This window comes from Mauremys mutica, chromosome 6 (assembly GCF_020497125.1).
Source record: "Mauremys mutica isolate MM-2020 ecotype Southern chromosome 6, ASM2049712v1, whole genome shotgun sequence".
Taxonomy (NCBI): Eukaryota; Metazoa; Chordata; order Testudines; family Geoemydidae; genus Mauremys; species Mauremys mutica.
The window spans coordinates 41,638,413-41,651,975 of NC_059077.1; the positions used below are offsets into that span (position 1 = coordinate 41,638,413).

A 13,563-nucleotide genomic window follows, 5' to 3' on the forward strand; every position below is an offset into this window, starting at 1 on the left:
TCGGACGGGATCCGGCCTAGCCTGCCAGGCTGTGCTTCAGGCAAACCCCCCTGCTGGGGCAGCTCTAGGGGCGGTAGCGTTGAGCCCGCAGCCGCCCCACCCCGCCGGGCTCAGCGAGATGCTGCGCTCCCCTGTAGCAGCCCCGACTCGGCCCTCGTTCCTCCAGGAACCCTGAGCCGGCGCCTCCGGTCCTGCCCCGCCTGCGGCAGGCGTCTGACGGGGCTGGCGCCCAAGGGCGACGAGCGTGCGTCGCTTAGTGACTGTTGCTAGAGCGGGACGATGCCGCCAGTAAAGCGCATGCGCAGGGAGCTCGAGGAAGGGGCGGGGCCCTGTGTGCGGGGCCGGAAGCAGCGGGCGGCTCAGGCAGTGACGGTTTTAAATCCCCGTGGCCCAGCCGGCTCCTTTCCCCAGCCAGTGATGGACGCGCGGGCGCGAGCTAAGCGCTACGAGAAGCTCGACTTCCTGGGCGAGGGGCAGGTGAGGTCTGCGCGGTGGAGTGGGATCGGGGCCCGCCCGGCCGGTGCAGTTGGGAGCAGAGGGGCTGGGCCGACTTGCGCGGTGGAGGGGGGTGATCTCGGCTGGGCCGGCCTGTGCGGTGGGGGGGGGCTCTGAGGGTCTCGGCTGGGCCGGCCTGTGCGGTGGGGGCGGGGGCTCTGGGGGTCTCGGCTGGGCCGGCCTGTGCGGTGGGGGGGGGGCTCTGGGGGTCTCGGCTGGGCCGGCCTGTGCGGTGGGGGGGGGGCTCTGGGGGTCTCGGCTGGGCCGGCCTGTGCGGGGGGGGCTCTGGGGGTCTCGGCTGGGCCGGCCGGTGCGGTGGGGGGGGAGTTCTGGGGGTCTCGGCTGGGCCGGCCTGTGCGGTGGGGGGGGAGTTCTGGGGGTCTCGGCTGGGCCGGCCTGTGCGGTGGGGGTGGAGTTCAGGGGGTCTCGGCTGGGCCGGCCTGTGCGGTGGGGGGGGGGCTCTGAGGGTCTCGGCTGGGCCGGCCTGTGCGGTGGGGGGGGGGGCTCTGAGGGTCTCGGCTGGGCCGGCCTGTGCGGTGGGGGGGGGGGCACTGATGTTCTCGGCTGGGCCGGCCTGTGCGGTGGGGGGGGGGGGAGTTCTGGGGGTCTCGGCTGGGCCGGCCTGTGCGGTGGGGGGGGAGTTCTGGGGGTCTCGGCTGGGCCGGCCTGTGCGGTGGGTGGGGGGGTGAGGGCCTTGGTTAGGGGGCAGTGGGGCCGGGCCGGTGTTGATGCCTTGTTGCTCCCAGGATATATGAGAGACAAGCTGAGTGAGACAAGGCCACCTTCTGCATATTAATTATGCATTTGTGTCGCTCATGTGCTGTAGGAGTGTTTCAATTGGTAGAGGTAGGGTTGCTGCTTTGGTTGTGGTGCCATTAGAATTTGAATATTCTTTTCTGTATATTGATTAATAAGAGGAAATCATCCCAATTCTGCTTTGCTCCTGTGCACATGGAGTATGTTTGAAGAACTGCAGATGTAGGGTTTCTGTTGGGGGGCTTATCCCAGTTAATGTAATTTAAGTTGGGCCCCCAGTTTTACTCTCATAAGTAGAATGGGTTGTGTTGTGTTGTTAAATAGTTTTTAGGGGCTAGTTTATTGTGGGGAGGAGAGAGTGGGGTTGTGTGTTTCTATCAGAGTGGAAGGCCTAGAAGGTTATTTCTTTAATTCTGGTAGCCCATCTGAAACATTCTGATGTATTTATTATAAGATCTAGGTATCTGTAATTAAGTCTGTTCAATCTTCAAGTCTCTCAAAGAAAAATGTCCCCTGTTCAAGCTGTTTAGGGACTTTTCTTTTTAAAGAAACTGATTCTCTCCCTGCCCCTGCCAAGGTTGACTTGTATTATAGTAGGTGTCTAGGAAAGAGTAAGAGTCTTTGCAAAGCATCTTGAGTAGATGATAGTACAACTAGGTTCCCAGGATACAGCAGTCAACTTATGAGTCCATTAGGGGGAGTTCTGAATTTGGAAATTCTTCCACTAAAGTTGGTAGGTCATTGATGTATGGATTGAAGAGAGTTGGTCTGGTTATATTCATGGACTCTTTCTTTATGGGTGGCTGGGATTTAGTTATGTTGGTTTGGTTTAAATTCTTTCCAGTTGTGCCTCAAGAAACTGGTATCTAGTGCATCTTCAATTTATTCTATGACGGAGGGGTGGAGCCCTGGGCTAGCCTATGCAACAGAGAGGTGCTGCACAAAGTGAGGATGGTGGCAGTTTAAGGTCTGTACTCTAGTTAGCTCCTGTCCCAGAATGAAATTGAGAAGGATGCTCATAAGAGATGGCCTTGTGCTATATAGTACCCTGCCACAAGATCATTAAGGGACAGTAATGACAAATAGACACAGGGGATTAGATCCCCCACAGTGTGTAATCCTATCCTAGGTGGATCATATGAGAGATACCTGAGGGATGTTTTTCTCATGCCCTGGCAACACTTGTCATGCCAATAAAGTCACATTGACTTGAGGGGCTATCATCACTTCTATTGGTAGCTATAGTTGGAGTATGGGGTCAGCGTGTGTGCCCTAAGGATGGAGAGGCATCTCTTTTGGGTAGTTTGGGACAGGGTACGAATATCATACTTCAGAGTTTTATCCTTTTCCTCTGGTCTAAAGGCTTTTTTCTGATTTCTGGTGCATTCATCTAGGAATATAAACACTTGCATACCTTGTCCATCTAGTCCAGTGTCCAGTCTGACAGAGGCCAATACCAGATGCTACATAGGAAGGTACAAGAAATTCTGTAAAGGACAAATACAGAATGACCAGCCCATAGGGGAAACTTCTGTCTTCATTATATAGTTGGCTTTTGCACTGAACTTTGGGAGTTCTTATCCCTTTTATATCAGGAGAAATATCTTTTGATTTTTCCATTATTCATGTAAATATATTAATTGTTTTTAATCCTGTTCATTTTGACCTGAGATCTCTTGTGACAGCGAGTTCTACATATTAATTACAAACTGATAAAAGGAACCCTTTTAAAAACACATTTAAATGTTATCTTTCAGTTATATTGAATGTCCCCTTTTTGTATCGTGAGCATAAATTGGAGCCCCTGACTTCCCTTCTCTATCTCCTCCAGTATTGTATTAAACCTTCATCATATCTGCTCTTATTGGTCTTCTCTCAAATTTTTTTTCAGTCTCTTAGTTGAGAGTCTCTCCTTGAATCTAATCACTTTAATTGCCAATTTCTGAACCCTTTCCCACAGATCTCTTAATATAGAGTGACCTGAACAGAACAGTGTTCCAAGTAAAGGCGGTCCATTGCTTTGTATAATGACATATTAAAATATTTTCAGGATATTCTGTCCCATACTTTAGACCCTACTATTTTGTTCTTTGGCCACTGCTATGCACTGATCTGGCTGACACCTGTGACTTTTCTTGAGCAGTTACAATTAATTTAGAACTCAGCTTTCTGAATGCATAGTTACTCCTTCCAAAGTGGCTAGCCTTACCTTCCTCAGCAGTTAATTCCACTCATCCTTATGATCCTATTCAGCTAGCTTTGTTATGTCAGTTAATTAGGTTTATTAGCGCCCCACTCTTCTCTAGTCTTGATTAACCTAAATAAGCTTGTCATGTATAAACTGTCACTTTACTGTTCACCTCTTTTTTGCCGATCACTAACAAATATATTAAACAGAACCTTGAGGCAATCCACTGACATCTGTGGCATCTTTATACGAGACACATAATGGAGAGTCATATAGGCTTCTGTCTGTGAGTGGGCAATTCCAGTCACTATCCATTTATTGTAGGTGGTATCTACCAGAACGCTGGTTCCTACTTTTACTCCATTATTGGGAGAAGGGCTTCTGCAGAGGAAAGAGCTATGCCATATTTGCCCCAAGTATGGCAAGATCCATTGTGATAACTCACTCAAAATACCCTTCCCCCCCCCCGCCCAACCTTCAAGCTTCACATAAGAGACTATTAGGCACTATGTCCTAGGTGGTGGTAACTGTCATGGCAAGGCACTGAGGGCAACATAGTTTTAGGTGGAAAAGGTCTAACTCACAGAGCACTCTAGAGATAAGGATCAGCACCTTGAACTGGATCCAGAAGTCTGGAGGGGAGGAAAACGGGACTGTGAACATATCTGTTCAATGTGCACATTTGGCCGAAAACGTAAACCATGTTAGATGAATAAGGAATGAGATGGAAAGTTATAAAATGCCATTGTAATATTTTCTGTATTAATCAGTGGTTTGCTCTCACTTAGAATAATGTATTCCCCTTTATTATTTCTCAGAAAACTTCAATATTCTGCTTGTGGCACCTTATAGACTAACAGACGTTTTGGAGCATGAGCTTTCGTGGGTGAATACCCACTTCGTTGGTATTCACCCACGAAAGCTCATGCTCCAAAACGTCTGTTAGTCTATAAGGTGCCACAAGACACTCTGCTGCTTTTACGGATCCAGACTAACACGGCTACCCCTCTGATACTTAATATTCTGCTTGGATTAGAACTGGCAATAAATTGCCACACAAGACCCCTCTCTAGGTAAAACTATCACAGGGCTCATCAAACGTTGCCTAACCAAGACACTTGGAGCAACTAGCTAGCAGTCAAAGACCACAACTCGTGTAAAAAGAAGCTGATCATAACCTCTTATTTTGCCAACAGTGGAATTCACTCAGTTGGTCATTGGGGGAACCAAAGCCTTTATGCAGTAATTAAACGTTTACTATTTATTCAGTGCTTTAATTGACACATTCAATATCACTCAGTGAGGATCTGCTCCCCGTAGGAGGCTGCTATTCCTGCCCTGTAATTTTTTTCTTCTCCATCCCCCTTCCTCTGCTTCTTTCCCTCCTCTGCCTTTAGGCCAGTCTTCACTCCCACTCCCTCTGCTAAAGTGATCAGCAGTGAAATAGTTAATGTTGACACTGAAGTCTCACTGGTATTTAGAGTTAACACACCAATGGGGGTGGGGGGGGGCGAGTTCATCTTTCTCAGTCACTGTTTCAGTCTGTCTGCAAACTCAGGCAGACACCACAACACTGATTATGGTCATGTTTGGAAGGCTTTCTTTGCTTCCTATGAGAGCTAGGAAGTTTTTAAATGTGAAAGCTTTGTTTCTGCACAATGAGTGTTGTTTGGATCACACACACACATCACAAAGGCTAGATCTGACCTGCTAGCCATATGTCAGACACCCCTGGATTGGATAAGAATATGCACAATTGTTATAGCTACTGCTAAAGAGACTTTGAAGGGGTATAAAACTTCATGCTTCTGTGCTTAAGCCAATCTCCAACAGCAGTTGGAGCATAGTCATGAGAGGCAGGGGTTTTTATGTTGGCCACTGCTGAAGATGGGGTACTGGACTATAAGTTTGATCCAATATGGCAATTTCTGTGTCTATGAAGAACACTACATTATTGCACTTACCTGTTATATGGTTGTTAATAATATTGTAAATAAGGACTACTGTTTTTTCTTGTCTTAGTTTGCCACTGTTTATAAAGCAAGGGATAAGAACACCAATCAAATTGTTGCTATTAAAAAGGTGAGTGCTTTGTGTGCTGTTTTATGTACGTACTCTGCAATCAGGTATCTAGTTGCTCTTGAAACTGTTCAACGGCTTTATCAGTTTAAAGGGAAGCTGTGATTATATATTCCTATTATTCCTATTGGGAGCTGCCAACTGATGTGCCAAGACTACCTCTGCTCCTGTTTTCCTTGCCCGCTCAGGACTCCAGCACCCTGTCTTGCTGAGCCAGACACTCCTGTCTGCTGCAGCAAAGACCCAGGGTCTGAATTACTTGCCCCAAAGCTGCAGGTTTACCTGAAAGCAGCTAACAGAAGTGTGCTTGTCTTTAGCACTCAGATGCCCAACTCCCAATGGGGTCTAAACCCAAATAAATCCGTTTTACCCTGTATAAAGCTTATGCAGGGTGAACTCATAAATTGTTTGCCCTCTATAACACTGATAGAGAGAGATGCACAGTTGTTTGCTCCCCCATGTATTAATACATACTCTGAGTTAATAAGTAAAAAAGATTTTATTAAATACAAAAAGGAGGATTTAAGTGGTTCCAAGTAGTAACAGACAGAACAAAGTAAGTCACCAAGCAAAATAAAATAAAATGTGCAAATCTATGTCTAATCAAACTGAATACAGATAATCTCACCCTCAGAGCTGCTTCTGTAAGTTTTTCTCAGACTGGACACCTTCCAGGCCTGGGCACAATTCTTTCCCCTGGTACAGCTCTTGTTCCAGCTTAGGTGGTAGCTAGGGGATTCTTCATGATGGCTCCTCTCTCCCTCTTTGCTCTCTTCCACCCCTTTATATATCTTTTGCATAAGGCAGAAATCCTTTTGTCCCTCTCTGAGTTCCCACCTCCACCTTCTCAATGGAAAGATACCAGGTTAAAGATGGATTCCAGTTCAGGTGCCACGATCACATGTCACTGCAAGACTTCATTACCCACTTGCCAGCACACATGTATACAGGAAGACTTACAGGTAAAACACAGCCATTTGCAGACAATGGTCCTAGTTAATGGGAGTCATCAATATTCCAAACCACCATTAATGGCCCACACTTTACATAATTACAATAGGCCCTCGGAGTTATATTTCATATTTCTAGTTTCAGATACAACTAGATGTATGGTACATTTATACAAATAGGATGATTACACTCGGTAGATTATAAGCTTTGTAATGATACCTTACAAGAGACCTTTTGCATGAAGCATATCTCATTTACATTATATTCACTTATTAAATTTTTATAAAACCATATAGACTGCACAACGTCACACCTATAGCACCAACAGTGTGTTCATTGACTAACTGGTTGACCAGTCCAAATCAGCCACCTCAAATGTTTTCATAATGTAAAACGCTGGCTTCAACACCATTACATTTCTAGATTTGTGACTGGTCACCCAGATCAGAAGCTGGAATTTTAAATATTGCAGACAACATTTTGGTGGGCTGTTACTTTTTATTGCATGTTTGGGGTTTTTTTAAAGTATTTTTTTAAAGTATTTCCAAACTTTTTTTTTTTAAGTATTAGTAGTGTTAAGCTTTGGGTCTTCCCACACCCTTGAGTGTCCTCTTCAAAAGGAGTGTCAAATGTTTGTCCCTCTGAGATAAAGTTGTTTCCAGATAACCCTTTTAGATGGTCTGGCTATTGGTGTTGGGGGAAATCTTGCTTTTGATAGTCAGATTTCTGTAATTTAGACTTTAGAGTAAAATGTTTACAGTATGATTGATCTTTTCTGATTTGAAACACCACAACCTGATGAGGTTACAGTAAATTGTAATATTGAATATAAATGTTTTAGATGTGCTTTGAAGGACTGAAAAAGCAAATACCCCTCAGCTTTGCTTAATAAGCAAAGTTGAGCCATTTCAATAATGCAGTCAGGTTGTTTAGTATTCATATTGTACTACTACATCTCTACTACTGCTCCCATAAGGCTGTTGCTGTTTAAAATTGCCATGGAGAACAAACTTGTTTGCACTGTAGAATTGCTGTAAGGTCATAAAGTTTTGTTGGTTAAAAAATAACTTCAGGACCGAAAAATGTTTGGCATAGGATCAATCTGGTAAAATCAGAATAGCCTGTAAATTTGAGGTGGCTTGCAACAACCATGTGGATGCCAGTCTTAATACAATTTGTACTTGGTATGATTCATCTTTTTGGGAGAAGCCCATTACTGGTGTCATATGGCTTTGCAGGCCCAGACCGAGGTTGCAGTTACAAAACTCTTTGGTAAGATTGCATTATGTCTGGCTTTGGGAAACATAAACACCTGTTCCTTTTGTAAATGCCAAAGCTACAAATTCACTTCTAAAAATAAACTTCTTAGCTATTTAAGATTTTTTTTGTTAACACTAAAACTCAGTTTATCTTTGAGAAACTTATTGAGGTCTTCAGGTGTTGAGGAATGTGATTCTAATTACAGATAATACAGTGCTTTCTATTTCTTTAGATTAAACTTGGACATAGATCGGAAGCTAAAGATGGTAAGTACTTGTACACCATAACTTGTTTTGTCTTTTTGCCTTTAGTGTGTTACTGTGAACTTCCTACTGTTGCTGTAGAGCAGTGAATTAGTTATTTCATCTGTCTTAGCTGGAAAAGTGATACCTATATTGATTAACTTAATCCTACTTCTTTGATGTAGCTTTTCCACAATAACAATACCCCAACACATGCTGGGGGATCTAAAGAGAAACAAATAGAAAACTTCATATACTTTGCAGTGTTGAACATGATATAAAATCCTAGTGTCAAATCAATTGATTTCCATGATCTAAGATGAGAAATAGATGTAAATGTATTTGCCACTATTTATATTTCATTGAATTTTAAAACTTTTCAGTTTTTAATAATCTTTGGCTAATCACATAGTTATTAGTTTACAACACTGAATTTACTGTGCCTTTAATGTCTTTCTCCTTTGATTTCCTGCCCACATTTCTGTTGTATGTTTTATCATAGTGCTGTTGATGTGCATGGCATACTAGATTGGTAAGAAGCTAGTCCTTTTGTATTTCTTTTCACACTGGTGTCCCCAATGTCTCCCCGTTTTTAGTATAATTCATGTATTTCAATCATAATTAGCAGAAGGAAGATGATTGTAGGAAGAATTAGGCTTCAAGTATGTGTCAGTGTGGCTCTCATTGTAGATGCATATGTGCCTCATGCATGCAAGATCAGATATTTTGAATAGTGGTGTCTAGCAGGGCCTGTCATACACACTATGCCTCCTTGTGCCCTCATGCTAGTGCATTGAGAGTAGGGCAGGCACAGCCCACCCTAAGATCACTTTTATTGTCTGTGCAGCAAGATGGAACCCAGCGAGTGTCCAACCCACTACTCTCTTCAGAGACCTTAAACAGGTTTTAAAAACTTTTTTGGGGAAGAAATTATCTTCACACTTTCATGCAAATGATGTTCCCAAAGAAGAGAGATGAAATCAAGTGACCCCACTCTACACTGGGGTGAGGCACTTTGTGCCAACCACACTTTCATGATGGAATCTAAATCCTCAGGATTTCATCTCTGGCCATCCTGCGACAGACACACATGATGCCTCTTCTGTTTAAGGGGGAGCCACATCCCACATAGGTGCAAGTCTTTCTGTGCCATGATCCAGTACAGGGATGCTCTGAGCAGTCCATACTGGTTACTTCAGACCAAGAGGTGATGGTTACAGCCAGAGTAGGGCTAGATAAAGCAGCATTGGCCAGCACTCCCTTGAGCACTCCGCGTTATTTCCGTCCCCTGACCACAGAATGTGAAGAGAGCAGTGTTGGTACTGATGATACTGACCACCTTAACATTGGTAAAGTCTCCAGTGCGTGAGACCTTAGCGCTGACAGTGCTAGAACCAGTGACTTTGGTTCCTGTGCAAGCTACCTTGACACCTCAGACAATAAAATGACACCTATGCCTGCTCATAAACAGGACTCCAACTTGTATAGTTGTACCGAGCATAAGCGTAGCCCTGAGACCAAAGAGAAGTCCCAGTTAGAGCACATGAAATGTCAGTCCTCCAAGAACACAGTCCCTTAGCAGCTAGGCACAGCAAGAGACCTGACACTAATCCTGTTACTGTTACCTGTGATGGGGCTGAGCAAGGACCTAACACTTTCTGTAGAGGCACCCATACACCATCTGCAAATGTTCCTGGTACTGATGAGGTGGACTGGACCAGGACTGGTGCCTTGCCAGTGCCCTTTGAAGGGAATATACACACCTTGCAATTGCCTATATATTCTTGTCAGCATTGAGCAGAGATCCTTTGCCTCTGCCAGTGGAGAATGATCCTAAAGAGGGCATAAGGAAGCACCCATTCAGAGCACTGAGTGCTGTGCCAAAGAGCATGGGAGTGACACCGGGTCAGCTAACAAGGCCAGTACCCATGTAATGTCCCACCTTGGCCATATTGGTCTTACTGGGGCCTGTCCTCCCACACTAGATTATCAGAAATTTGTGGTGCCACCTCCTGTTGTAGAACTGAGTTGGTGAAAGGAACCCAGAAACATTCATGGAGTGGTACCATCTTCTGCGTCCTCCCTGACAAAGACTTTAATCATGGATATGTCAAGTACCGATGGGAAGCCCACCTGGACAATCTACAAATTCAAGAGATTTTGTCCTCAGAAGACATGGGGTTCCACATGAAGCCATCAGATAGTCTGTAATCCAACAGTGCATGTCCTGTAGGACAGCTCTGCAGCATGCTGCATAAACAAAGGTAGATATATGCTCATTTCCTCTCTGCCTGGAAGCCATCAAGTGCTGGACATGGTGCCACGAATACTGGAGAACATCAATGGCTCTTCATCTCCCAGGTGTCAGCATCAACCTGGCAGGCTTCCTAAGCAGGCAGACAATTACCACCATGCCACATGCAAGAACTTTTATCCAGAGCGGGCATGAGATTGGGGTTGCTACCAGATGCTGCCTTTCCCAAGGCCTATTTAATGACTTTCCACCAATTCCCCTGACCCTCAGGATGACTTCCAAAATCAAAACAGACAAAGCCATGATTATTCTCATAGCTCCATGCTGACTGAGGCAGTCTTGGCTAACAGACCTGCTACAAATGTCCATCCAGCCTCAGATCCAGCTCCCAGACTGCCCAGACCTCATCTTACAACACCATTACAAGATACTCCATCCAGACCTGAAGCCCCTACATCTGTTCTATGGCTATTGGCTAGCTAAGTACCACAGATACCTACAGGTCCAGGAAATCCTGATACATACCAGGAAAACATCTACCACAATATATTCATCTAATTGGAAGAGGTTCTCAATGTGAGCATTGGTCCAGGTCTCAGTACTGAACATTCTCTACTACTTGTTGCATTTAAAACAGACTGGCCTTTTTTTAATCTCTTGGGGTCCACCTATTCAGTGATGCTTGGTCTTTTTTCTCACCCCCACAATATCTAAATTTTGTAAAGGGTTGCTGCACACTTACCCACTGTTCAGAGAACAGAATCCTGCCTGAGATCTCAGTTTAGTCTGTCTGAGTCTCATGGAGGCCTCTTTCCAACCTCTCACAAATGCAGCTTACACCACCTATCTCTGTGACTATTGCTTCAGTCAGGAGACTGAGTGAGCTTCAGGCACTTATGTCCGAATCTCCCCATACCACATTACATAAGCACAAAGTGATGTTGCAACTTCGCTTGAAGTTCATTCCTAAAAGTGTCTCAGAATTTTATCTAATCAGACTTCCTTTGTTTTTTCTCAAAGCCACCCTCAGCACTGGGAGTGTGCCCCCATCCAGGACTTGGCTTTACTATATTGACATCACCAAACCATGCATTTCATCTTTCTAGCCATAGGTGGGCACTCTACAGGTCAATCTATCTCTTCACAAAGAATATTGAAATGGATAACACAATATATCTTGCTGTGTTACTTGCTGGCTGATGTATCTCTCCCATTAAACATCATGACTTGCTCCACCAGAGCACAAGCAACATCCTCCACTTGCTTTAGGAATGTTCCAAAACTGCTGCCTTACAGATTTCTAATGTTGAGTAACCCACTGACCTTTGTCAAACACTATGCCTTGGAATTAGCCACCAGGTCAGCTGCCAAGCTTGGGAGAGCAGTATTTCAATCACTGTTTTACTGATATAGCTGCAACTTATTCCCACTATCCTGAAGACGATACTACTTGACCATCACCTACAGTGGGATCTACACTAACGTACTTGAAGGAAGAAATATTACATACACTACAATAACTCTAGTTCTTTGATATCTTGTTGATGTGGATTGCACATACCTCTCTTTATCCCTTTCTCACATGGAAGCATGAGGAGGCAGAGTGCATATGCTGCCCCAATGGACATAGCTATTCAAAAGAATCTCCCCTCTCGTGGATGATGCACATGTACAACCACAGTGGGATCCACACTTACTGCTGGGTAAGTAACCATTTTTTAAAAAGCCTTAAAATTGTTTGACAGGTCAAGATTTGATATAATCTTCTAGATCTATGCCACAACTTCTCTATTTTGCCAAAAGGGAGCATACACTGCTATAGAAACAATCACATCTTAAAGTGTGAATTTCCGCCTACTTGTTAGTTGTGAAGTATTTACTGTTGGCTGCTATGACAATGATGTGTACCCAACTTTGAATTACAGTGATGTACTTAGTTGCCATTCTGCAAACGGAATGCATTTTTTCTCACTTTGTAGTCTAGTTCATAATTTCTCAAACAATCATAAATGACCAACATACAAAAGAAGCTGAATTAGAAATTCTTATTGGTAGCTAAATTGAAGTTTTTATATGCTGCTCCTGCCTTTGATGTGATCTTTCTTTCAATCTAGGAATCAACAGAACAGCCCTGAGGGAGATAAAATTGTTACAGGAGCTAAGCCATCCAAATATCATTGGTGTAAGTATAAAATGAATACTACTTGTGGCATATGCTGTAAGTCAGTCCCTGAATAATATAGATATATTTTGCCACAAAGACTTACTGTTGTGATCATGGAGACTTATCTTAATTCTTATACAGGGCATCTTGTAAGCTGGCAAACTGTGATAAAACATTAACTTTAATAAAAAGACAGGTCTCAAAATCACTTGCATTTTTGTCAAGTGTTGGTTGGGAACTTTTGCTGTTTAGGTGGGGAGAGTCAAATCCTGAAAAAATCAAATTTAAAAATAAAATTGCTTGTGAATCAATGCAGTGTGGCATTTCCCTGATTTTTTGCATGTTGTTCTCTTGCCTCTGTTGCTGTTCAGCTTTCCTAAGCAACTGCAAGGTGAAACCGACAAGGTCTGTTCAGTTTCACTAATGCTATTTAAAATCCAAGGGCAGCAGTAATACTTGTAGTTCAGAGCATGCATTTTTTTTAGTTGTTTGACTTTCAGCTTCAGATAAATGTTTGTAAAGGTAAATACTAGTGATGGTTAATTCTCCGAACGGTTGGTTCACATAGACGTACAAACGTTCAGATGCTTTATTTAAATATTTTCCCTGGAACTATACTGTTCTTGCTGGATCTCAAGCCCATTCTTACAGCATTTCCATACTTGTAGCTGAAACCAGGAGGTGTTGAAACACATGAATTAAAAAGCAGTTAACTTGACTGAAAACATTCAAAAAAGGCTTTAGCTTGTGTCATAAATGTAAAAAGGATAGCATAAAATCCCTCCTTGGCAGCTGTACTAAATCGCTTTACCTGTAAGAGGTTAAGAAGCTCAAATCTAGTTGGCACCTGACCAGAAGAACCAATGAGGAAAGAAGATACTTTCAAATCTGGTGATTTGTTTGTGGCTCTCTTTGTTTGTTGGCTCTCCGGATGGAAAGAGAGACCAGGCAGGTACAACATCTCCTGAAAACATACCTGAAATGATCCATCTATAATTACAAAAATTGAAAAATTGTAAGTAAGGCAAGGAAATGTGTTAGGTTATCTTTTGGTTTGGTTTGTGAATTTTCCCTATGCTAAGAGGTAGTTTGTTTCCTGTTTTGTAACTGTGAAGCTGAGCCACAGGGGAATCCTCTGTGTCTTAAAATTTTTTTTATTTAACCCTGTAAAGTT

General features: G+C 43.6%; 1 protein-coding gene across 3 annotated transcripts in view; it reads left to right on the forward strand.

Moving 5' to 3' along the window:
- The first annotated feature begins 264 nt into the window (after window positions 1–264).
- The window catches only part of CDK7 (cyclin dependent kinase 7), a 34,003-nt gene continuing 20,704 nt past the window's right edge, over window positions 265–13,563 (forward strand). For 2 of the 3 annotated variants that reach the window (XM_045020738.1, XM_045020737.1), the window contains exons 1-4: window positions 265–477; window positions 5,462–5,521; window positions 7,962–7,995; window positions 12,340–12,407. In XM_045020738.1, the coding sequence (XP_044876673.1) occupies window positions 280–477; window positions 5,462–5,521; window positions 7,962–7,995; window positions 12,340–12,407 (360 nt within the window). In that variant the 5' untranslated portion in view covers window positions 265–279. Of the gene's footprint in view, window positions 478–5,292; window positions 5,356–5,461; window positions 5,522–7,961; window positions 7,996–12,339; window positions 12,408–13,563 lie in introns of those variants that run through there. The other variant, XM_045020739.1, reaches the window with a different exon arrangement.